This window comes from Melospiza georgiana, chromosome 13, assembly GCF_028018845.1.
Source record: "Melospiza georgiana isolate bMelGeo1 chromosome 13, bMelGeo1.pri, whole genome shotgun sequence".
NCBI lineage: Eukaryota > Metazoa > Chordata > Aves > Passeriformes > Passerellidae > Melospiza > Melospiza georgiana.
Window position 1 is genome coordinate 882,212 of NC_080442.1, and position 26,301 is coordinate 908,512.

General features: G+C 43.5%; 1 protein-coding gene across 3 annotated transcripts; it reads right to left on the reverse strand.

The window, feature by feature from the left end:
• Positions 1 to 1,621: 1,621 nt before the first annotated feature.
• On the reverse strand, positions 1,622 to 26,051 carry ANXA2 (annexin A2). Of its 3 annotated transcripts, none has more exons than XM_058033392.1 (13): positions 26,013 to 26,051; positions 21,645 to 21,704; positions 17,511 to 17,610; positions 11,943 to 12,037; positions 9,109 to 9,222; positions 7,095 to 7,185; positions 6,563 to 6,642; positions 6,187 to 6,246; positions 5,497 to 5,590; positions 4,685 to 4,780; positions 3,657 to 3,715; positions 2,895 to 3,017; positions 1,622 to 1,994 (listed from the first exon to the last, which is right to left on the reverse strand). In XM_058033392.1, exons 2-13 carry the CDS (start codon positions 21,690 to 21,692, stop codon positions 1,935 to 1,937), a joined length of 1,020 nt encoding a protein of 339 aa, XP_057889375.1. In that variant the 5' UTR covers positions 21,693 to 21,704; positions 26,013 to 26,051; the 3' UTR covers positions 1,622 to 1,934. The 3 variants fall into 3 exon arrangements, with proteins under 3 accessions (XP_057889375.1, XP_057889377.1, XP_057889376.1); XM_058033394.1 differs by having other exon boundaries at positions 1,622 to 1,990; positions 2,891 to 3,017; XM_058033393.1 differs by lacking the exon at positions 26,013 to 26,051 and adding an exon at positions 25,587 to 25,674.
• Between the last annotated feature and the right edge of the window lie 250 nt (positions 26,052 to 26,301).

Consider the following 26,301-nt stretch of genomic DNA (forward strand, 5'->3'; position numbering starts at 1 on the left):
ACAAACCAGAAAGTGACAGAGGAAAAACACCTGATCCTTGCAGGCACTTTTGCTTTTCCAAAGGAGCAACAGCTGTGAAAAGAGAAAACCATTTTACCTCCTGATAACTGTGATACTTGCACGAAATGTTGTGCTGGGGATGTGATCAGCAGCCCCCGGAGAGCGCCTGGACGGCCGCTCCCCTCAGCCTTCACCCGTGAGGGCAACGCGCCCCAGGGAAGTTTTTCTCTTCACACCTTCTCCCTAACCCTCGGGCGTGAGTTTCACGCGGTAGTAGGAGCAAGTGTCTCAGTAAGAGCACTGAACTCTACTGGCTCCCGACTGAGCCGGGTGGGGACGGTCCGTGGTGTCCCCGGCCCGGCCCCTCCGTGGGGCCCGCCCGCGGCGCGGCCCGGCCGCGGGAGCTCGGCGGGAGCTCGCCCCTCACAGAAGGCGCAATGCCCACCGTGCTGCCCCCGACCGGCCCGGCCCCGCCGCGGGAGCTCGCCCCTCACCGAAGGAGCGATGCCCACCGTGCTGCCCCCGCCCGGCCCGGCCTCACGCACCCAGGAGCTCGCCCCTCACAGAAGGCGCAATGCCCACCGTGCTGCCCCCGACCGGCCCGGCCCCGCCGCGGGAGCTCGCCCCTCACAGAAGGAGCGATGCCCACCGTGCTGCCCCCGACCGGCCCGGCCTCACGCACCCGGGCAGCGAACCCGCCACGGCTCTGCTGCAGAAAACAGCCCTGTTACAGACTGGCTGCTCTGTGTTCTCAAACCATTCCCCCTTGCATGCAGGCACACATGAGTTTAACGTTGAGGAGGGATTCAAGTGTTGGCCCCTCACAGGCAGGCAGAGAGGGCTGTGGCTCAGGTTTCACTGGCACTTAAAATTAGGGGAAAGACGATCACAGAACGGTCAGGGTTGGAAGGCATCTCTGGAAACCATCCAGTCCAACTGCCCTGCCCAGACAGGTCACCTGGAGCAGGTGACACAGGAACCATCCAGGTGGGTTTGGAATGTCTCCGGAGAGGGAGACTCCATGACAACCCTGGGCAGCCCTCCCAGTGCTCTGCCACCCTCAGTGTGCAGTTCTTCCTCATGCTGAGGTGAAACCTCTTGTGTTTTTTAGTTTATGGCCTTTGCTCCTCATCCTGTTGCTGGACACCACTGAAACGAGTCTGACATCAATTGGCACCCAGTTTGTAGATATTTGTAAGTGTTAATTACATCCCCTCTCAGCCTTCTCCAGACTTAACAGGCCCAGCTCCCTCAGTGTCTCGTCTTCAGAGATGTTCCATTCCCTAAATCATATTTGTGGATGATGGATCCATCTCCACTGGATCCACTGCAGGAGCTCCATGTCTCTCTGTACTGGGGAGCCCAGAACTCGACACAGCACATCAGCTGTGGCCTCAGTAGGGCCAACAGAGGGGCAAGATCATCTCCCTGATGAGGATGGTTTGGATCTGCTGACAAAGTGAATCATTCAACAGATGAAGGGCTTGAGGGAAGAAGATAAGTTTTCAGCCCCAAGTAGTGAACCTGAGGAGGATGGAAACAACAGAGAAAATGGACAGCAACAGCTAAATACACATCAACTGTTTAAACAGTTTTCAAATTAAGATCTGAAAGACGCATATTGTTAAAGTAAAACGTCATTTTATTTGTTTTATTAGAAACATTGCACAGAGAGGCAGGGCTTTTCACAAGCACGTGTGAGCCCGTGCCTCCTGGAGGGTTAGTGTCTCTGGATACGCTGTTAGGAGCTTTGGCACAGCCAAGCACAGCTGCCGAGAGGGGCATGCACAGCGCAGGGCAGCAAACTGCAGCAGGGCTCTGGCAGGGAAAGGGCAACACAAGGGTAGCTAGGAAATTCAGGTTTTCTAGGATTACAGTAAAATGAAGAGCAAAAAAGGCATTTCTCTGGACTTGGGTTTCTTCCATCACAGTTTTCAGTCCTCTCCACCACACAGGTTCAGCAGTGCCCTCTGGTAATCCCCTTTTGTGTCTTGCTGTAAAGCAAGGAAAGAATACAAAATACATGTCAGGAAACAGCCATAAAATGGGTAAGCATATGAATTATATTCTAAACCTGTGGGACAGTCTGTGATTCACATTGAAGCCTTCTCAGCCTGGAGGAGAATATCTTGACTGAGTTTTACTTATGTGTGAAGTGAAATTATTTAATCATTCTTGCAATATAAATGCAAGGCCAAGAAGAGAGAAATGTGGGTATGAAAAAAGAGTAACACAACAAAGGGAAGCTGAAGGACTTGATTCTGCTCTGTCTCACTGACCACTGCAAAAATCATGCACCAAGGGCACAATTTTAAAAAGTTGCTAATAATCTACAATTGACACCTTCAGGAAAAGATTCCAGGTTAAGATTTTGACTCAGCTTCATCTACACAAGGAATAATATAGCATAGGCTATTGTGAGGGTGAAGATAAGCTTTGAAACAGATTCACAAGCTCTTTACTTATGGCCCAAGTTAGACAAAACCTAGCACCTGTAGCTCCTGTCCAATCACAGAAATGGACAAAAGTGACTAGCTAAGGAGCCTTCTCCTTGAGCACTGAAATGGAGTATCAGTTTAGATGTTCTATTTTCATTCAGCAATCACAGAACAATTGTCTCTTCTTTTGATCTGAGGATAGGGACTGGTGAGCAGAATTCTCTTTCAGAACACATCAGTTGATTGCACAAAGCCCACATACACTGTCAAGTGGCTGACAGGAACTGTGCCAGCTGTAGACTGTGAAGATAAAGGTGGGTTTTCCCACAGTACATAAATAATACCGTATTCTCTCTGTGGCCACTAACACACCTCCCATGAATTCTAGTGGTACCACGAATCCAATGAAGACTGCTGCAAAGGCCCATGATATAAAAGCAAAGATGAAAAACTTGCCTGGATGAAATAATAGAGAGATTTTCCATATTTCCTCTTGAATTCACTCTTGATTTTCAGCATGTCAACCTCGCAGCGGGACACCATAATCCTGATCAGGACCTTGTCCCGGGTCCCCTTGCCCTACAAGCACACACACGTTTAGAGCTGCAATAGCTGAAATGTTACCATTAATTAATGGTGAGACAGCAAACTACAGGCAACCAAGATGAGCAATAAAAGATAAAATGAATAATATCTTCTAATGAAGATCATTATTATGATGCAAGAATCTGAGCATGAATGTACCTGTCTCATCAGCAGTGTTTAACCAACCTGCAGTCACAAATTTAGCTTAGACTGTAAGCAGCACTTTTGGTTCACCAGCTCTTCCTGGAACCACCTAATGCCTCTCACCAGGTGTTTCTCTTTATTCCTTTTTCTTCACAAAATATTTTGAGGCCAATTTAATATCTTATTTTGGTATTCAATAAACAGCTTCTTCTGCTAACAGCACTTGGTTACATGCAAAAGATGTGTCTAACTTTGCTAATTATAATCATCTGGTCTAATAAAGATCTTTATAATGAAACTCTTTCCTACATTTCCCTATACCAGAGAAATCTGAACAGATAATCCAGGCTGGTAAGGGTTAAAGAATGCTTTTGAACAATATTAAGTAATTGTTAATTTATTCACATGCCAGTGACATTTCATGTGAACAGAAGTTTCTAACAATGACAACAAAAAAAAATAGTAGAGAGAAAAACCAGTCTTTCCTACCTTCATGGAATCATACAGTCTGTCTGCAAAATACAGCTGCTTGTTCTGAATGCACTGGACTGAAGAGAGAGACAAGAATAGTTAAATATCCTGCCCATCCACAGGACACAGAATACTGCAGCCATTTTTAAAGCTATGATAAGTAGTCAAAATAAGCTTTTCAGCAAAAGTTCCTCCAAAAAGGGGACACAGAGAAAATATTTTTCCTGACATGCTACTTAGAAGTCATTTGGTTTAGCTCATGACTGAACCACAGATGCTCACATTCTTAGGAAGGGTTTCCTTCCATGAAAATGCCATAATTTCAGGATTGTATAATTGCAGAATGCTGGCCCTCCTCCACAGCTCCCAATTCATGGTTCCACTTCTAGAAGCAATCTCTCCTCTGGAACACTCCTTGTATACTCATCCATGAGAAGCCTCCTTTTCAAGGCTGAGCTCTGTCTATACTCTATTTGCACTAGACAGCTCTCAGTTCACCCTCAGTCTGAAATGGATTTTTCCCTTAAAGAACTCCCTCTTAAACACAGCGACATCCTTGTCATCTTCACCTCATGGCACAGTATCAGTCTTACACCCTGCCTCCCTATTTCAGAGAATTCAGTGTCAAATCAGCTCTTCAATTAGCCCCTACCACCCTCACTGCCTGCCTGTCTCCTCCTCTCACACACACATGCTGTTTTGTCTCCAGCCTAGGTGGGTACTGAACCATTTCAACCTTTTTGTTTGCTTGGGGAAACAAACATTAAGCCCCTCTGTCAAATAAAAGTGGAACTAACAGCAGATCACAACACACATACATTTGAATTTTAACTGGAAAGCAAAGTTTACATCTTGCAGAGGGCAAAAATAAGCTTCTTCTCAGTATCTGCAATATCCAAAAATACACCAGTGGATCCAACAACACCAGCATGCCCAGCTAATTTCTCATCCAGCAGGGTGAATCTAGGTCCTACTTTATCATGATACATTGCAAGAGCCCTGAAAAGATCCCACATAAGGACAGTCTTTACTTCAGGGTAACTTACCAAGATTAAGGAAGGCATTCTCCAAATCTCCCTTAACCTCCTTCTTGATGCTCTCCAACATATCATATGGGCTGTAGCTCTTGTACCTCTCAAACACTAGCACAGAAAAGAAAGTAGGTGAAATCAAAACCAGACTAAGAACTGGCAGAAACAACCAACCACAGCATGAACACAGACACAGGAATGTAGAGACACATGATTAATAAATATCCATGCACGTCCTTCTGAGAATCTCATCTTAAATACAAGCAGAAGTTTGTAAAGGTCCCATGCTGTGGCCTTTTTGTTTTCCTTGAACACCTCCATAATCTGGGAAAACACCATCTTAATCCTGTACTGGTATTTTTTGAAACAACAGTGATTTAAACTCTGAGAAGTCTTCAAATGGCTTTTCTCATGTGCTGCTTTCCAGCAGTACCACAGCTGCTTTTGGGTCTTCACTGGCAGATGTAAGCACATGACATAGCTGAGCTACCCTGGCACAGAGGTAAAAGCCACAGGGCTTCTCGAGGTATCCTGCATCCATATTTTCTAGGTTTGCAACATCTTTGTTTTCAGGTATGTGACATATAACTGAGCATTTACCTGTGTAAAAAAGAGCTGTACACACTTAAAATGTGAGATCAACACATGCACAGAAATAACTAGATTAAAAAAAAAAAATTAAGACCTTGGACATGAATTAAGATTTATGAGATCTCCTATGTTTTTGAGTGCTTTTCACAACAATTTCAATACATGGGACAAAATCATTACCATTTTATTATAACTTTCTCTTACAGGAAAAAAAAATTCTGTCTCTTGAATAGTACCTTTCTGCAGGTGGGGAACACTTCTTTCAGTCATAATGTTGATCCACTTGGGGACATCAGTTCCCTTTCTCTTCACACCAGCATCATAGAGGTCCTGGGGTTAGAAAGAAAAAGAAAATCACAAAAAGTCAGGAGTTGCACAAGAGGCCATTGCAAATGTAGACAATTTTCTAATTGGAAAAACAAGCACTACTGGAACTGTGTCTGTGGGAGAAACACACAGGGACACGTGGTTGAGCAGGTCACCAGGACAACATTTAAGGATCTAAATCTGACACCAAGACTAAATGCTTTGTATTCACCTCTGGCTACAGCTTTACTCTGTATTTAGCTCTGTTTACCTCAGCAGAACTGCTCTTGACAGATGCAGATGTAACAAACAAGCACTAACAGCCACCAAGCTCACTGCAATGGATGCATTTCCTTTTGTTAAAGGCTCTCTCTCTTCATGTATCTAAAAGAAATACCAGAGAGCTTCTGCATACTGGATAAATAGTCTGTGAAAATTGGTCCCTGAAGGCATCAGGACTGCAAGTGGCAGATTCACCGACACCATGCAAACATTACTGTGCAGGACAATCTGAAATGCACACACCTACTTCACAAATGCTCTCCACTTCCATGTTAATGTTCAATATCCCCCAAAGCCTGACCAAATGGAGATATTTCATGGTCACTACCAGCACTTACCCTGGCGTCTTGGTCAATCAGCTCGTAATCAATCACAGAGGTATCTTCACACCTTTTGCCCTTCAAACAAGATATCAGTATTTTAGAAAGGTTTCTATGAAAGTAAGCTGTTTGCTATGCATATATTCAGGTTTTTTTCTTTTTTTAACCTGAATTTGCTAAATGAGTAACTGCATACTCCACCCCATTACAAAGCTAATGCTGTAACTGCTGCATTTCTGTTAAAATACTTTGCCCTTCAACATTTGAATATTTTTTTTCCCCCCAAAGGTTGATGAAAATACAGGGGAATTTAAGAGTGCATTTAAACCCAATAGTTTCACTGGCAGCCACCCCTGAGGCACATTGGAGAAAGTGGGAAACTGAACAGCCCTACCTTGGCCAGGGCAACCATGAGCTTGCGGAAGTCACCAGATGTGTCTGATATGATGTCCTTTTCCAGCTCTGTCTTGTACACTAGAAAACAAAGAGTCCTTTTCAGGCAAAGGGTAGCTCACAAACACTCCTTTACAAGAAAAAGGGCTGCTAATTACTGTGTTTTATGCACATAAACAGCTACAGTCTAAGTCAGGTGTGGAGGACAATGAAAACGAGCCCACACTTGCCTACATCAAACCCAGCATTGCTACCATGAGGTCCATGCAATCAGTGTCTCATGGAAAGCTTACCAAAATTTTCATTTAGACACAACTTGTATTAGTAGCAAATAGCCTTCAGTCTGTTTGCTATCAGGCAACAAGATGCAACTATATAAATCACACAAATATCCAGAACACCAGTACAAAACAGCAGAGAACCAAAGCAGATTTGCGTTTGATTTCTAATAATGAAATTCACACTGAGGGGAATTTATCCAAGTGATTTAGTGTAAAAGACATAGTACATGGAAACTTGCAAAGTAAACTCACTTTCCCTGTAGACTCTGTTGATTTCACTGAGCTCCTGGTTTGTTCTGGAGCAGATGATTTCAATGAGTGTGTCTTCATCAGTCCCCAGCCCCTGCAACACAAACAAGGCTCACTTAGGAGCTAGCAATGAACAGCAATGCTTAAATGGTTTAAAAACATTTTATGGACATCTCTTCCCCACTGTAACAGTTCAGGGATATTTTTTGCCAGCTGCTCCTGAGAAAAAAACAGATGGAATATTTCTAGTGGCTTAGAGATTTGTAGATGTTCTCTCTGGGCAATGTGCATCTGCTTTGAGTGGCAGTGACAGTGGCCTCCTCACCAGCACAACTGGAGAAGGTCTGCTTATCATGGCCTGTGTGATTGTTTTTCTATCCACTGGGAGCACAGGAAGAAACTCCAGTCTTATCCTCCTGTTAGGATGCTTTTTGTTAAGCCCATCTGTAAGAGAATGTCACTTTGCAGGCAAAAATGGGCATAGTTTTCCAGAGGATTTCAAGAGAAGTAACATCCTGGGAAAACATCTCATCCTGCAGTCTTGAATGTGTGGAAAATGGAGGCCATTATGTGGCAAAATACCCTTTGGGTAAAATGTCCCCCTTGAAGGGGCAAGAAAGTGGGACAAACCAAAAAATAAAAAAAAAAAAGTAAAAGAGGGGTAAACCCCAGTAATTTTATTAATATGACTTAAAGCTAAGAGAACTAGGAGAGCTTTCTACACAATGGCTCTAATAAGCATCTGGGAAAAAATGAAGACTAGCAACATATATAATTTTCTAAATATTGTTGAAATATTTTCAAGAATGTGTAATAGAAAAATAATTAACTCCTCAGTGATAACTTTGCTTTCCTCAAGCAAACAAATGATGCCAAAATCATAGCTTGTAATGCTCTCTGTATCAAGCCAAACTTAAGCTCAGGCAAATTCAGAGCATTGAGAGGTTTTGCTAATTCAGACGAGGTCAGGAGTAATGGGAACTCCTTGGAATCTGGGAAAAGCAACCCATGGAGAGCATAGAGTATTCTACATTTGGGACTAGCGTGAGGAAATTGCTTGGTCTTTAATCCCAAACCCCAGACTAGTCTGAGTCACAATAAATTATGGATAGGCTGTACTCAGACCAGGAGAGGGCAGCATCTGATTACTCAAACAGGGCATTTGGCCCACAGTTGAAGAGTTACCACCTCCATAGTGGGTTGGTTTTTTGGGTTTGGGGGTTTAAGGAGTTTTTTTGGGGGGAGTCAGGGTAGTGTGTGTGTTTATGTGGTGGAGAGGGTGGTTTTGTTTTCTTATTTGTTCATTAACTCCTTTTTAATCATCTGGAGAAGTAAATTAATTAGTATTATTGACATGTTCTAAATTTCAGACATAACTTAGTACTTGTCTTTTATTCTTAAAAAAAGAACTAACTTGAACAAGAACATCCAGAATGTAAGTGATGATGAGATAATTATAACTACAATTTCCCAGCAAAGGTGACTGTACTGGCATGAGCCCCTCTCAAGTCTTGTTTCAGAGGCCTGCAGAGCAGATATTTCTTTCTGCAGAGACTGCTTTTGATGCCCCATCTTCCTTGTCTTCTACACGGGGCAGCTCTGGTACAGGATGTTCTTTCCAGATCAGTGATATGACCCAGTAAATGGAAATTACTGACTGAACCCATCAATACCAGCAGAGGATCTGATGGCTCCTGCTAACAGCTGCTCTCTTAAAGGTTTCTCATACTATGAAGCTGTGCATTGTTTGTAAGAGCAGGCAGCAAAGCAGCCAGGCTGCTTCTCCTGAGCTGACAAGAATGACTTTTTCCATAAAGAGAGGATTTAAATAAGAGTTTCAAAACTAAATATTTCCATGATTTGTCTAATTTTTGAAGCCTTGCAGCTGGATATTTAAACTGTAACACTAAAAAACCAAAATATCAGTTTGAAAAGGATGGCCCTGGATATGAAGTCCATGTTCTTTCCTGAGACAGTGACATCAGATCATCAATGTTAAATTTCAAAGCTTATTTACCTTCATGGCAGCTTTCAATTCAGAGGCATCATACTGTGCTGGTGTCTTCAGCAAGCCCAAGATCACTGCCTCCAAATGACCTGAGAGAGCAGACTTGAGTGCTGCAGAAAGTTCCTGTAAAATAGATGGGACGATGGAAGAAAAGAAATTAAAGCTCACTTCTGATCTCCAGAGAACTTAACCTGCAGGGCCTTAAGTCTCCAAGCCTGCAGCAGTGTTTCTTACACAGCTGATAAGAAAACAGAAACATAAAGAGCTTTCTGGCTGTGAAAGCCTAAGAAAGAAATTAGGGCAAAGGAATTTTTTTCTAATCCTCTGAAAATAAGAAGAAGTGCACCAGTGTCTGGCACAGTGCAGACACATCTAAACAGCTTCACTCCAGTCCTGAAGCACTGATGCCTTGCTGGAGCTAATAAGCACAGATGGATCTGAGTTTGTCTCACTGTGGTCACTGCTGCTCCATCACACTCCCACATTTTTCCCAGCAGCACTGTATTTTATGTGGTTTTCCTCTTATCCCAGCCCTTTACTGGCTAAGACATTGGAAAATTGACTGCACACTTATTCCACTGGAAGGCCCAGCTCCCAAACAGCTAGGTGAGGAGATAAAAAATCATCCCTGAGCACTGAAAAATTGTGCCTCTCTTCAAGGAAACTATCAGAAGATTGCAGCCCAAATCCCTATGCTTAATTGCCAGTCAGCCCTAGAAAAAGAAACAGTCAGGGATGTTCACTGCAGAGGATGCAAACCTGCAGCAAACACTCAGATCCTCTTAAGGGTTTCAGATGCAACTTGAATTATGCTAGTATCAGCTTCACTGTGGTAGTATATCAAACCAGGACAGTTACAAAGCTGAAATCCCCAGGATCAAGTCTGGGGTTCACACAGATCCATGAATTCCCTAAGCTGGTAGCATTCAGAAGGGAATTGCTGCATTTCAATTGCTGGTTTCTCACTAACAATCACTGAGCTGGAAAGGCAGAGGAAAAGGGGGGAGGGAAAGTGACTTCAGCTGAATTACAGAGAAGTTTGTGCCAGAGAGATAATGAACCAAGGCATTTAGTAATTTCCAGAGTCACCCACTTAACCCAGGGCACTAATTTATGCCAATACTGAATGCACCTTCTGCATGGACTGACCAAGGGAGGGAATGGGGGTTTGGGGCATCTGGCTGCTTTAGACCTGGAAACAACCACTCCATGTGGGATACAATGCTCCAGCCTTTATTTGGGTGAAAATGGGTTCTTCAGAACTGCCACAGGAAAACCAGCACATATCTCTGTAATAAATTTTAAGGAACAAGTTGCCCAGAGAAGTTGTGGCTGACTTATTGCTGGAAATGTTTAAAAGGCCAGGCCAGGATGGGGCTTTGAGCAACCTGATCTAGTGGAAGGTGTCCATCTCAGGCACCTACAGTCCCTTCCAACCTAAACCAAGAGTTTCCATCAGACACTGCTCATCCCAAAGGAATTTAAAGAGAGGTAGACTATGTGACATTTAAAAATTATGATCTACTGATAGGTCCTGCAACACACAAAGCAAGCAGCCTAGTACAGCACAACACATTGCCAACAAAATCTGCACAACTGCTGGCAAAGAGAACCATCAGACACTGGCCCTAGAAGATATACCTACATGTCTTTTCATATCCCACTTCCTCCTCTCGTGTTTATCTGAGTGGTTCCTACTGCACATTTCCATTGTTTATACGATTGTTTTATTCTTGGGCACTTGTTAAACTTCAGATAAATTCAGTTTGTTCTTGGGTCACAGCAAGGGAAAAAAGTGAGAGAGAAACATGAAAAAAGTTGCAGATTTTCTTGACTGTGCATTTTCATGGTCATGCAGAACATTTAACAAAGCTTTAAGTGACACATTTCATGCCTGGGGTCCATTTCTGTGCAGATTGTCCCAGTGTCCCCAGGGCAGGATGTGCAGGCCTGTGCACACATGCTCGTGTCCAACCTGGCTGTGCCTCTGCATGTGCCTCTATCAGTCATGCAGAACTCCCAAAACTTAACTCTACATTTACATTTGGGCTCAGATGAGTATTCTGGGATGCTACTTGAGGACTACCATTTGGGGTCTGGCAAACCTGGAAGAGATACATTCATCATACTCTGAACTCGATATAAAGTTTCCTCTTTTTCACCGGCATAAAACTTCAAATATGATAAGATTCTCAAAACTTCAAAAGAGAAGAGCTCTTGCCTCCCAGACAGCAAGACTCATTTTGCAGAATTCTGCACACATCTTTCAGATTTCTCTCCATCAATGGATCAGTACCTAAGGTATTTCTGCCAGGATAATTTTTAATGACAGTTCAACTCATTACATCACTATTCCACAGCTGCAGTGCTCATAGCACAAATGACTGCAGTGCTTTCTCAGCTAAGCTACCTGTGTGAACAGAAACAGAACACTTCCCTTATGCTGAGTTGTCTAAACAAAATAAACAAAAAATCCAACACCCCCCAAAAATTATAAAACAATCAAAAGAAAAAAACCAATCCCCTAAAGCACCTCTCTTTCATTCTCTCCTTTAAATGGAGGCACTTCATGCCAGTGACTTCTCAGTATTTTTAGCAGATTTCACCAGGGAATCCGGTGGATCCCAAGGTGATTTCTGAAGGTGCTAGGAAACCACCATCTCCAAGAGATTGCAGTCACAATTGTGCACATTCAATATATTTCAAAGTTCTATCAGTCCTAAACTGTGACAGCATGGACAAAGTAGATGCATCTTGAATTTTAGTGAAAAGACAAACCCTGAAAAATCTAACTGTCCACAAGAAAAATAGCCAATAGTTACTATTTCTTCATGTTTTCCTACCTTTTTGGTTCTCCTCTGGTAGGCAAAAGCAATGTCCTGCCTCTGTTCATTGCTGCGGTTTGTCAGGATGTTGATGATGGTGACTTCATCCACACCTACAAAGACACAAGACAGAAAGTTAGAGAAGCTTTCCTGTCCCTGTTCCTGTATCAGGATGCTCCCCAACACTCCAACAGAGCACATGTGCTGTCTGCAGCAGAGCTCAGCAGCTCTCACTAGTTAGTGTTTATCCTGTCCTGGCTGTGGGAAAAGCCACCAACTGGAGTCCAGACCTTGGGTGGGATGCAGATCTTTGGACACATCTCAAAGTCTGGTTTGTGACCAGCTTTGCCACCCTGCCTTGTGCTTCACTTACGTGTCTGTGCACTAGTTCTCAAGCTCTCAGAATTCTGCAAAAAGTTGCTCATGAACACAGACTTTAAAACTTGTACTTAGTAAAGCCTATCCTGTCATCCATTTCAGTGGAATTTTTTCAATTAAGACTTCTTGATAAAACAGTTATATTTTCTGCTTAAGTCATTTAATCCATCACTCCAAACATGGACATGGGAAAATAAACCAGTATATTTAATTCAGTATGTTTCAGAGGCTCAAAAGACAGAAGGGATTTTTGACACTGGAAGAATTAAGTATTTGCTACTTCTTTTTGAAATCACTGAAGATCCATGCTGAGCTGTAACTGGCACACCTAGAGGATGTGGATGCTCAAACTCCCAACTTATCTTTTAAGAAAGTGAACTGCACATCAGTGAAGGTTTACTTTCAAGGGAACCATTCCAAATCCATGCATTTCAGTCCAACTCTCAGCTTTGAAGCAAACAGGTGGCTCTAATCTAGAGGTCAGAACAAGCCCAGATCTTCACCTGAGCTCTCTGTTTAATGAAAGTGTTATGAATCCCTTCTTTCACACTTGCACACGCATCAGTGTAAAAGATGATTTCTTCATCAAAAACCCCACAAAGTAAGGACTGGATCAGTAGCTACTAGCAGGACTCAGATCCCTGCCAGAATCCAGCTCCATTTCTTTTCCCTATTACCCAAAGTAACCTGAAACAAAGAACTGCAACAGATGTTATAAAAATGAATCCTATACAGTAGGAATCTTGCAAAAAACCTTTTAGCCATTAGCTGCAGAGTCTAAAATTATCAGTTTAATCCAAAAATTCTCTCTCTTTCTTCACCACATTTTTCATGATGAAATCCTACATTTGGTAGTCTCCTGTCCCTAGCTTGTGCTGAGGCAGACCTACATCAGTCCTCTTATTCACACAAGCTGGGCCTGCAAATGATGCCATAAGGTCCTGGAAAGCATAACGTGTCTAAGTTACAAACTCTGACTTGCAAACAGGCTGACTGCACATTTCAGCCATAATCTACTCCTGCACATTTTCAAGTGTTCCCACATTATAAAAGAAAACAAATTCTCCCTGTCCAGAACTGGCCACACACAGACATTGAGCCTTTCAGCTGTTGCAGGCTCACAGTACAAGCCAATGTCTTAGCTTTTTAATAAATCCTGAATTTAAAACATTCTTGGCATTCAAAAAAGCAAATGACATTTTCAAGTTGTACCACAATTGCTTCAGATTAGAAGCCCACAAATGACTGACTGCATCCAAGTTTCTCATACAGATGCCATGGAAATATGAAGTTAACTCATGGCTCTGGCATTCAGTGGAAAGTCAGGGTTTGTACTTCATTCTCACTGGGGAATCATGCTGCACACACAGGATGCTGACTCACAGCTGCTGAGGTGGGGCACAGCAGGACAGCAGCTCCAACACTTGCCTTTGCTGTTTGCTAAAGCCTCTGAAAGCTTCAAGGCAATGAAACAGTTTATTTTCAAGTTTATTCTGGCTAGGCAGATCTTTATCCCTGCATTTCTATCAAAAATTCAGCTTAATAACAGCTTTTCTTGTTAAAGAGGCAAGTTGTGGCATTGGTAAGATCACAGTGTTGGAACTCAGTCAGCAAAAATGAGGAAATGAACATAAATGGGGTAAGAGGGAAAAATTTAGATAAAACAAGACCATAATTTCAGTTCTGCTATTTTGCTTAGCAAGGGTTCACCAAAGCCAAACCATGTTGCAATGAAATATTTCTTTAGTGACAGTTTTGATATTTGGAATATGTGACTGATGCAGTTTGGTGGATTTCAGGCACTGCCCTCTCTCACCAACAAGTTTACTTCATAATCTTACAAACTCTATCAGAAGTTATGGGCACCTAAACAGAAGACCTTTCTCTAAGATTGAACTGACTGATTTACATGTCATCATTGTTTTAGCAATTTCTGGATGTAATGAATTTATTACATATCTATGTTCTAAGCCCTTTCTTACAACAAACCTGTGCCTGAAGTCTGCCAGCCATGGAATAAAAAAGCATCTCATGAGTCCTCAATAGTAACAAATATTCACAACCTAGTCTGACAAATTATTTAACAAGTACTTGAGATACATAAAATGTCAATGCTAGGAAATAATTCTGAAACAGAAAAGAGACACTTCAGCAGTTGTCTTTGCTACAAGAAAAAAAAAAAGAAAAGGAAATCTAACATAAGCTCTGTTAGTGCCCCTCTAGATAGTTTCTCCTGCTTAGGTTCATGTGCATCAGCTGATCTATACACAGAGCACACTAGAGCATTACACAGAAATTAAACAGCTTCTTGTCCTATGCAGCAAAAAGCCAACATTTACAAAGGACATGCCAAGGCACTAAATGAATTTGCTGCAGAAACACAAGAGCAAAAAAATGAAACTTAGCCATGGCATTTATACCAAAAGGAAGAAGCCAGAACTGTACCAAGTTATTTGTATTATGCAATCTCTAGGTTGAACAATTGCTAACTACAAGGTTTTATATGACCTGGAGACATTTTTGCACATCTCCCTTCCTAGGCTGGTGGATATATATAAACCCCTGCAAAGGGCTGGACAATGCATTTGTGCAGTATAGTTTTTGCAGGTAGATCTAAGCCCAAATAAACACATCACAGTATTTCCCAGAGGTCCCCACAGATGAACACATGGCTTAGCAAACTCTGAGGAATTATCTGAAGAATTAATGCTGAAATATTGAGATATTACATAGAGCACAACAGTCACACACTCTGCCCTAGAACTTTTCCTTAAACCAAATATACAGCTGTTGCTCAGGCAGTAAAATAAGTTTTGGCCATTTTACAGAAGAATCACTAAAATGGAGATTCATTACTCTAATTCTGGGAGTTTCCATTACCATATAATAATTACCACAGAATTATTTATAAGGCAACTCTCCCAAGCTGGCCTGCCCTGATGGCAAACAGCAGACTTCAAGCTCTGTTAATATAAGGTATAGCCAGAGATAAGACTCCACAAGATATCACTTCCAAGGCAGTGCTATAACTTCCAAGAAATTGGAAAGACTGCTTTGGTTGAGTGTGAAATACAGGCCCATTAAAGCATGTACAGACCTCCATTTTCAACACAAGGAAAGCCCAAGGGCTTTATCTGAAGGGTTTATGAAGGGTTCAGATACCAGGTGTCCTTTATCCTGTAGAGAGTAAAGCCTCCCAAATGGTTCTTACATGCCCAGGTTTTGTTTTTTTTTTTTAATTTCCAACCACAAACCAGCTTGCATATATATTTACAACTCACCTCTCTCGCTGTTTTAACATGAACAAGTCATACTCCTCTTCACTCTGTGAGAACTTACATTGCTTATTTCTGCTTCCCACATTCAATGCAAACTAAATGCTAGAGAAATGGTGATACTTCTAGGAAAATGTGGATGTAGACAGTCTGTTCAATATGGGTGTTATATTTTTATAACTACTACTCAGATATTTCCCAGAATTATTTTAAAACTTGTTTTGCAGATAGCTCTTTACATCACTGCTCATAAAAACCAGCTCTTGTCTGGATGACTTGGAATTTTCATTGGAGGAAAACCCTGCATATATTTTAGAGAACTCACATTTTATCAAATATTCTGAATTAGCAGATGAAAATATTCTGGTCCAAAGCATTCAAAAAAGGGTCATAACACTCTCATACTTAATTCCCCACAAGAATACTTCCATTGTGAGATTCTTTAGGGTAGAAATCTGGTATCAAAACCATAAAGATATTTTCCCCTTAAAGCCACCTCCCAGAAGAAGTTCTGGGTAACAAACTAATAAGCAGAGAGAAGCTCAAGCCTACAAACATGCAGGTCCATGAGTAAGTTCCTTATTATTCCCTCAGAGAGTTGAAAATCATCTCTCTACTGAAATGTTTCCATGTAACTTAACTGCACTGCTTAATTTGCTGAGAGAATGTGGAAAGAGAACTTGAGCTTGACTTTCCTGACTGGAAAAGCTTTTGTACTGCCTAGGAGACTGCAATTTCCTTTTGCAGTAATTAGCAGCTTGAGAGTTCAAATATGTAAGTTTGTACCTACCCTGAGAGTCTCATGGTGTACTTGAAATGTCTAGATTTGCCCTACAATCAGAGCTGCAAAAAATTATAAAGTCTGGACAAAACTCTACATATATACAAAGCATCTGCTGCAAAACCTGATTATAGATAGAGATAGATAGAGAGACAGATAGAGAGATAGATAGAGAGATATAACTCATCAGGGAATTTTTTTTAAAAACAAGAAACAATAAATTATTCAAAATCAGAAGCGAATCCACTCTAATAAGGAATTTCTCTAGTTAAATTAAGTAATCTTGTGAAAGAAAGCCTTGTGCTTCTTATGGAGGGGATATATTTTACATTTTATGGCAAGTCAAACACATGCTTTGCTGGCACTGATGGAAGACTTAGCATTTCTTTCTGATGAGAAATTGTTTGGCTTTTAAAGTTCTCTCTGACAGGAAAGCAGAAGAGTTGCTGGTTCCAGCTACGCCCAGCTGCTGCTCCCCTGGCCTGGAGCAAGAGGGGAAAGCGTGGCACTCCCTGTCCCAGGACAGGAGCACAGCCCCAGGAGTGTCCCAAGGCATCCCTGCAGGGCTGCACTCCACACTCCTGCTCTCCTGATGGTTTCCATGTACCAGAGGGAAGGCTGTCCAATAACCCAGCTCTGACAGGCTCACAATGCCCTGAAATACTGCACACTCATTTCAGATACTAGTTTTTGGGACCTTCTTTGACCACAAATTAATACAAGAGGAATGATTATTTAGTTCAAAACTCAGGATAAAGATGTTCAAACCAGCCCTATGCCGGTGTCTGGAAAGCGGAAAGGAGGAAGAAATGTCCAAGCCAACAATCCAGTAGAAATCCATGATTCAGAGCCCACTGCCAAAGGAGCTGATACTTCATTCTCAAGTGGCAGAAAAGAAGAAGAATTTGAAGTACTGATGAATCAAGAGAGGAAAAAAAAAAGTGATAACCACAGCAACTCATGGCTGCAAACTTAAAAGCACATTCAGAGCATGCACTTAGAGGGTTCAAATTCTAACTTGGTCAGGATTTCAAGGAACTCAACACCTCCCAAAGTAGGTATCCTTGAGTAAGGATATCAAAATGTTGGTGTTGAGAGCCAGCCTTGCTCTGGTTTTTGCAAGCCAGGCTTCTCCCTTGCCCCAGGGCCCACCTTTGGTCTTGATGGCCGTTTCCAGGGCCGCGGCGTCGCGGTCAGCGTCGAAGTTGGAGTAGGCCTTCACTGTGGCATACGCACTCGGAGGGAGAGAATGCTGCAGGGAAAAGAACAAAAACCACAAAAAAACCCTTCAGATTTCAATCTGAAACACATTGGTATTTAGCTCAATGTTTAAATGCAAGAACTACCAGCAGGTATCTGTGGAAATGGAATTCTCCTAAGAGCCACTGAAGCCTCTTCTCCTCATGTGTACTGCCAGAAATCCCCTCACAGCCATGCTTACAGAATATATACAGATAGATATTGTATTTATTGCAGCAAAAACCCATTGTATTTATTATAGCAAAATCCCAACACCTTCCAAGCTTACTCACCAAACATCAATATTCTAAAATCCAGAGTTTTCTGGCTAGATCTGAAGGAAAATTACTACAGGAAGGTAGTTTAGATTTGAAGTCAATATTTTACTTTTGATTGCAGGCTACAGATAATAAAGAAAAAAGAATGAAATTGAAGATTAACAATGATAAAGTTAGAAAAAGTTTTGTGCACTGTCTCATGAACTTTAAATATAGCACACACACAAAAAAATCTATTTAAGGCCATAATTCTAGAAAGCAGAAGTTATTAATATTTTTTTTAAAATTCTTGGCCTCCAGATCCTTGCTTTAAGCAGCATGAGGCTTGCAAAACCAAATGACATTTCAGATTACCACTGCCAAGAGTATGAGGACTTGCAGGTAAGCTCACTTACTAAACAGATGCAGCATTTTCCAAGTTAGCAGATTTGATCAGCTGTTTATCATGGCCCTCTCTGAGGATTAGAGCTGCAAACAGAGGGTGACCAGAACAGAGACTGAACCCTTCTCAGCTGCTTCAGTGGGAGCTAACAGCTTGTTAGCACCTCCCAGCGGAGGGTTAAATTAAACCACAGATTCTCATACAAGTAGCTGGGTAATATTCACAAATCTCACTCTGCTGAGGTCAATTTAGAAACCTAAACCTCTGGCAGAGAGGTAGAGCTACTAGCACCTGAAATTGCCACAGCCATTTCCTAAGTGAATGAACAACTAAGCTTTCTTGGAAAAGATCCCCAGAAACTTTTGTTTCCATCTCTAACTCCAAAAGGAAGCTGGGTTAATGAAAAGAGCTAAGCTATCCTAATAGCCCTGGAAAATATTTTTACATGCAAATTTTTAAGAGGAGCACTTTGAACTAAGAAATTCCATGGTTTCTGACTAATTCTGACCCTATCCCTGTAGAGGTCATGCTGTTCTGTACAGATTCCTCTGGCAGCTGCCCCTGTGCCTTCTGCAGACAATCTGTTTTGTGCTGTGGAGATGGGAAGTCAAAAAAGCACCAGTAAACTGAATCATTTTCTTTTGTCTCTTACCAGCAGTTCAGAGCAGCAAAGTGGCCCCAGTTTGGCCCAGGGCCACACCACAAAACACAGCCTTTGCTTTTAGTGGCAATGGAAACAGTAAATGGAGACATGCAATGCAGCCTCAGAGAAATCCGTGTGCCTGAGAGATTCCTGAGCCAGGCACCCCCATCCTGGGGCACTGCTCATTGACCTGCACTCTGCATCCTCTCAAACAAGTCCCCTGGTGACCCCAGCAGAGCTGGGCACCTCTCCTTCCACCCAGCCCCAAGTTTTTGCTGAGTAATTTGGATGGAGTGGTTTACTGCAAGGATGATGCACACACTAACAAAACACACAGCATATTTGGTGGCCATTTCCCCTCTGTCCCTCCACCCAAGGCATGCACCAAGTCAGACTGAGTTTCCCTGACACCTGACAGGTCTGATCAGGGTGATTGCCTTTGAAAAACAGCCATTTCAATTCCAAGCTACTCAGTTACTCTGGTACACTGCTGTACCACAGTACTAGTACTCTGTGTTTTCAGACAAAGCTTTCAAACTGACTTTCCACTTAGTTCAGTACAAAATTCTTTTCAATGTGGCAGTAAAAGTCCAGATAATGTGCAAATGCACCACCTGTCTGGGCCAAACTAAAGCAGAGAAACTGGTTTTCTCCCTATGCATTCAGTGGCTTCAGAGGTCCTCTACCTGCTTTACTTCCTCTGAGCTTGAGAAATTTAATCCTACTGGGAAACATGAGGGAGAAACAAGTATCACTAACAGCTTCAGAGGCTTAATTTAACCTAAAACACCAGGACACCTAAGTATTCTGAGAATCTTTCTGTACTCTTGCAGAGAGGTGCAGAAGCTGGGAGCATAGATCAAGGAAAGGAAAGGGGAAAGGGGAAAAGGGGAAAGGAGAAAAGGAGAAAAGGGGAAAAGGGGAAAAGGGGAAAAGGGGAAAAGGGGAAAAGGGGAAAAGGGGAAAAGGGGAAAAGGGGAAAAGGGGAAAAGGGGAAAAGGGGAAAAGGGGAAAAGGGGAAAAGGGGAAAAGGGGAAAAGGGGAAAAGGGGAAAAGGGGAAAAGGGGAAAAGGGGAAAAGGGGAAAAGGGGAAAAGGGGAAAAGGGGAAAAGGGGAAAAGGGGAAAAGGGGAAAAGGGGAAAAGGGGAAAAGGGGAAAAGGAGGAAAAGGGGAAAAGGAGGAAAAGGAGGAAAAGGAGGAAAAGGAGGAAAAGGGGAAAAGGGGAAAAGTAGGAAAAGGAGGAAAAGGGGAAAAGGAGGAAAAGGGGAAAAGGAGGAAAAGGAGGAAAAGGGGAAAAGGAGGAAAAGGAGGAAAAGGGGAAAAGGAGGAAAAGGGGAAAAGGGGGAAAAGGGGGAAAAGGGGGAAAAGGGAGGCAATCAGGCCCTTCACCTTCACTCAAATCAGCTCCTGTACCACTGATGCAGAGCACAGCACAGCACTGGGGCTCAGCCACAACCATTCTATACCCTCAAGGTTGAAATTGTAAGAGAAAAATTGCTGGCCCAACTCTGTGTTTAACATCAGGTAATTTGCTAAACCACTGCTCAGAGGAATTGCTCTGATGCTGCAGAGCTACACAGGGCAGCTACTCAGTAATTCTGGATTCCAGCTCAGAGCACAAAGAGCTGCCTGAGCCTTCTGACACTGCAGCAGGATTTCTGAGGGAAATGCTCCATGGAACAGTATTCAAATCTGACTTTTGCAACTACTTGCAAGAATCAGGGAAGAAGCATTTCTGCCCTTGAGAATAGATTGCTTAATTATTATTCCAAAAGTAATTCTCCATTGAAACTCACAACCATGAAAGCTGAAGACTTGACTGTTTTTGCACTACAAAACCAGTTTTACTGCTTACCTACAGTGCACTGGCCAGTTCTTTGCAACAGCTCTTCTACAAACATAGTCTAGTATAATTAATTTCACAATAAGTACCAAAAATTGGCAAAACATTTGCTTGTACTAAGCTCAGACCTGCAGCTACCAGCTGTAAGATTTATATGTGCAGCAAGTTCATTAGGAATGTGATGAAATAATGCACGGATAGGATTCACTTCCTCTTCAGTGACAATCACAGAACCACAAATCCATGGCATGATATGCTGATACCACAGTGGTACTCTACCATCTAGCTGCAACTGAAGAAATTAAACAAAGAATTTGGCTTTCTGGTATTTCAATAAAATTATAAACCAAGTGCAGATGTGGTGAAAAATACACAATCAAAGCTAAAACAGACAAAGAGAAACTGAGTTTGAGAAAATAATTTTTTTCAAGAGCTAGTTTGGTTTTGGTGATAACCATTACAGGAATCAGATCCCCAATATTTTTGTTCTCATAATGTTCTCCATTTTTAACAGGAAAAAAAATCCAAGGGTATCAGCAAAAGCAAACTCATTTCCATCTTCTGTTCTCATCCTTAACTGACTTGTTCCTTTGGAAGGAAGAGGGACACAAATGCAGACATTTTTTGCCCTGTGATGTCTTTGATAAGGCCCAGCAGGAGGATACTGGATTAAATCATGTAACATCATTAAATCATGTAACTGTCCTATGGTTTACAGCTGGCTTGTGGATGAAAACTGATCACTGCTGATGAGGTTTTTAGCCAATAAAATGTTTAAGAGATGTGTGGAATCTTGTAAACTGTACAGCTCAGTACAATTGTTGGTGCAGAGTCCTGTAAAAGGAACAAGATGAGACATTTCAGTAAAACAAACTTTTTTTGCTTAGATAATTATACTTACATCTCCTTCAAGGCTGAGCTTGCTTAGAATTTCATGTACAGTGGACATCTTGAAAGAATGCTGGAGAAAGAGAAAAAAAAAGACAAAGAAGATTTAAATATATTTACAGTTCCATCAGTGTGTTCCACCAGTCCTGAGGCACTGCAGCACCTCAAGTGACACAGTCCAGTGGATCTGCTAATAACAAGCAGGAAAGAAGATTTAAGAGTTCCCAAGCCACACCACCATTAATAATGCAGCAACAAGAGGTCTTCATTCCATTCTACTATAAAAATTCCTTAAACGAGCATTTCTTCTGCATTTTAAATACTCAGAGGGGAATTTGAGAAATCTCTGCCTCAGAAACTGAGTTGCCTAAACTGACAACTCAGTACCAGGAAAATTACTCAGAAACATTATAGCTTGGTCCAGCTCAAAGTCAAAGAACAGCAACAAGTAGTAGCATTCTCATGCCCAATTCCTCAAGTGCTCAGGAAATGCAGTGGAATTATTTCTTTTCTTGCAGGCATTTAACAAAACCATAACCCCATTTAATCTTTAACCCTGGATCTGGATCTTGTGGTTTTGTTGTAGCTCTCCAGGACAAACACCACTTAGTAACACAATTATCAGAGATGAGGTAGTAAGGACCAGATTAAAATGGCAGCTCCAAAGAAGAGCCATTGTGGCAACTTAATATCAGTGGTCCGTTGCCATGACCTGGATAACACCTTCCTTGTAAATGCAAAAAACCGGGGGAAATCCCAACCCTGAGATGGGTTATATCCACGGCAGAAATAAACACTGATGTGATAAACTTATGTTACAAGACTTTGCCTGTTTTAAACTCTGGATTCTGGTCAGGGAGCTTGCCAGAGCTGTATTGCTGTTTCAGTGGAAGGGTCTCTCAGCTAAGGAAAGCTTTTCCAAAGGTTGCAAGCCAGGGGCAATATTTAAAAGGCTTGATGCATTCCCCAAGCCCTGCTCTCAGATTTCTCTAGAGAAAGGACAGACACTGCTGCTCACACTGCTACCCAGGCACCCAGGATGGCACCTGCAGCAAACATTATTTGCTGTTAAATGAAAGCTTTTTTCCCAGCACCTCTACAGCCCAGCTGCAGAGAGCACCATCAAACAGGGAAAGGAGCTGGCTCCGGAGAGGACAGGAGTCCTCCAGTCCTTGATAATGGTGATCTGGTTAAAACTCTAGGAAAAAGTGTTTTGTTCTTGTTGTTTTGTTTGCTTGTTTGTTTAACTCCTGTAAGGAGAAAAGCAAAGAAATTTTTTGGCAAAAATAGCTAGTGCTACAAGAATAAAACACAGCAGCAAAATCACAGTACATTTGTAATGTAACTGCTGCTATCTCACATTTCCTCATTTAGAACACAAAGAGAATTTTCCATCTTCTGAAACAATCTAGGTTTAAGTAACAAAAGCAACTTGACTTCCAACAAAAAGTAGGATTCCAGGGGAAGAAAAGAGAGAAAAAAATGACAGCCATGCACTGATTTATTTGAGAATAAATGTTTTTTTCAGGGCTAAAATCCAACCCAGGCCTTTAAAGACAGCCTCCAGAAGTTGTAATAAGCTGTTACCAGCTGTTGGCATTATAAACCATGCTGGGTAGAGGGGACTCATATACATTCCTGAGTTATGAAATTCCTGATGTTTACTCTCCATAAAATGAAGAGCCTGTGAGACCTTTGTACTCTGACAGTATTTCAACTATTACCAAAGATGAGCAACTGAAGTCCTTTAGTCTTGTCACAAAGAAAACACCAGTGAGAGCTGAAGCAAAGCAACTGCAGCATAACCTTTCACATGAAAAAAACCCAAATCACTGAACAGCTTTTTGCATGACTACTGTTTCTAAATCAATTAAAAACCACACTGAATCAGGTTTCTTGGAACAAAAGACTTGATCAGAGTCCAGGAACAGAACTAACACACCCTCACATAGAGCTGGAACTCCAGGTTCATATCACTAGGACACAACAATGCTATAGCAACTGACTGCCCATCAACAGCAAGCTGGCTGAAGAAAAAAAAAGGGAGCTCTTGCAAGAATCTTTGCAGAGAACGATTTTTTTACCCAGAGAACAAACACAGCTCTTGTCACACCCTGCTCTGCAAAGCACTCGTATTTGAGAACAGACTCTCACTGTTCTCTGATGGACTGATTTTATCTGATGCAGCTTTGACAAGTCCTGGATGGGTTTGAACATGTAAAGAGAAAATACCTGCACCAGCCTGCTCTTCCTACACTGGAAAGGAATCAGGTTCTACCTTCCAGCTGTAAACTAATGCTTCAATACCTTAAGGCAAGTTTCTACAACCAATTTCTAAATGCACATTACACAATCCTCAATCATATTATTCTGCTAAAACAGATGGCATGTTTTGACCTCAGCTCTCCCAGAAGGCACTGGTTTACAGCTCTGTTACTACACTGGCCCAGTCTCTATTCACCAATTTATCCCTGAAACTCTTTGGTAAGGGAAGAACATGAGTTTAAAAGCAGCCCCATATCTTGATTTCCAGGGCCAGCTCACACACATTATGGAAAAACCCCCTGTGTTCCATGGAAAAGTTTCAGGTATGCACAAACAACTGCATTGCTCAATCAGCAGAATTAGCATTTTAAGAAGCATTTATTATACCACGCAGAGATATGAGCAAAGGGTGTTCCCAGACATCTGAGCCAAGGAAACGGCATCCCCGGAATGAGAGAATGGAAACTCTTCCACTTGGAGCACATTTGTGTCCAAAAACTAGGGCAAGCCTGCTAACAGAGAGGAGGGAGAGTGAGGAAGACCTGCAGCATCTGCTGTAAATGAAACAAGGGCTCAAAATCATTCATATATTTACAGTGCTAAGCAGGAGTACAAACAGGCCAGGCTGCATCTCCCCAGATCACCCAATAAGGGTTAGCACATCACTTAAAGCCACTACTTGGAGCAAAAAAAAAAAAAAAAAAAAAAAAAATCATCTTCTTTAAAGAAAAGCATTTCATAAACCCATTAAACTGCTCTACCACTAACTACTTGAACCATTTTCTTCCACAGACATTGCTAATAACTCAGGAAGTTCCATTCCAGGAAGATACCATGCACATACAAAATAAAGGACCTTTGTTTCTTCAACTCAAGTTATTCTCACTTTTGAGACTTTACAAGAAAACCTCTTTGGGGTTTTTGTTTTTTTGGTTCATCAAGGCAAACTACCAAAGACTGGCCAATGGAAACACCCACTAGGGCTGTTTATCAAAACCAGCTCCAGTAGCAGAAGGCACACAAGGAAAAATCGCTCAAGGGCACACTGGTTCCAGGAGCCTTTCACTCCTGCCCTGTCTGTCGGGGTCTGCAGCTCTGTGCACATGTAGCATTGGAATATGAACATAAGAACTGATGTTAAACAGAAGTAAAGCTGCCACGTATAAGCACACAACCCTCTTCCTTCTGCATGACTGCGCTGAAATGATTTCACTTCTCTATCAGTTAAAATACCTGGCAACATTCCTGTGCCCTAGCTCCCCTCCTCACGGGAGGGGGAAGCGGTGTCCGAGCTGACTCACGGCCCAAAGGCAGAAGCAGGAGCGGCAGGGGGGAGGCAGAGCCCCGCCCGGGCCGGGAGCGGGGAGAGCCGGGGCTGCTCGGGGGGCGCTGCCCACCCGGCCCTGCCCTGCCCTGCCCTGCTGGGCCTTCCCGCTGCCCTTTCCTGCCGCCCGTGCCAGCGGCCGCACCCCGGGCGAGAAGGGAAGGGAAAGGAAAGGAAGGGCAGGGCAGGGGCCGCTGTCCCCGGCGGGCTCGGGGCTGCGCCGTGCCTGCGGAGCAATTCCAGCCTCGCCCCAGCCGAGTGAACACCGACAGCCAGCCTGGCCGGCCGGCACAGCTCCTCTGCAAGCCTCCGCACCGAGGAGCGAACTTACGGTACCAGGGTCAACCCAGCGGAGCCTTTGTGTACCTTAGCGACGAGCAGAAATCACTGTCTGGGGAAGTTTGGCGAACTTTGGGACAGGTTCCTCTTTCCTGAGCGCTGTCGCCACACCCAGAGTTGCTGCGGGGCGCACGAAGCTGCCCGAGGGCTGCCTCGCCCGCGGCCCCACCGTCCCAACGTGGAACCGAGCGCGGAAAAGTAACGGGCGGGCAGGGCCGGAGGAAGGGGAGCCGGGCGCGGGAGGGCGGCGGCCGCCGCAGCCACCGCCCCGCTCCGAGCCCGCTCCGCATCCTGCCCGCTCCGCATCGAGCCCGCATCGAGCCCGCTCCGCATCCTGCCCGCTCCGCATCGAGCCCGCTCCGAGCCCGCTCCGCAGCAGCAGCGGCGGCTCCCGCAGCGCGACCCCCGCCCGCAGCCCGGCCCGGCCCGGCGGCGCTGCCGCCCAGGGCTCACCTGTCTGGGGCGGGCAGGGCGGCTCTGGCGGCGGCTCGGGCGGCTCTGGCAGCAGCTGGGGCCCGCGGCAGCCCGGGCGGGGTTTTGTAGGGCCGGGCGAGTCCCTCCCGCCCCGGCGCCCCCCCGGCACGGCGCTGACTCACCCGGCCGCGCCCGGCTCCGCCGCAGGACGGGGACAGCGCCGGGGTGGGCGAGGGTAGGGCACAGCAGCCTCTCCCTCCGCACCCGTGCCCCGCCGGACGCCCGGGGCTAACCGAGGTTGTGGCGGCGCCGGGAGCAGCGCCCTGGG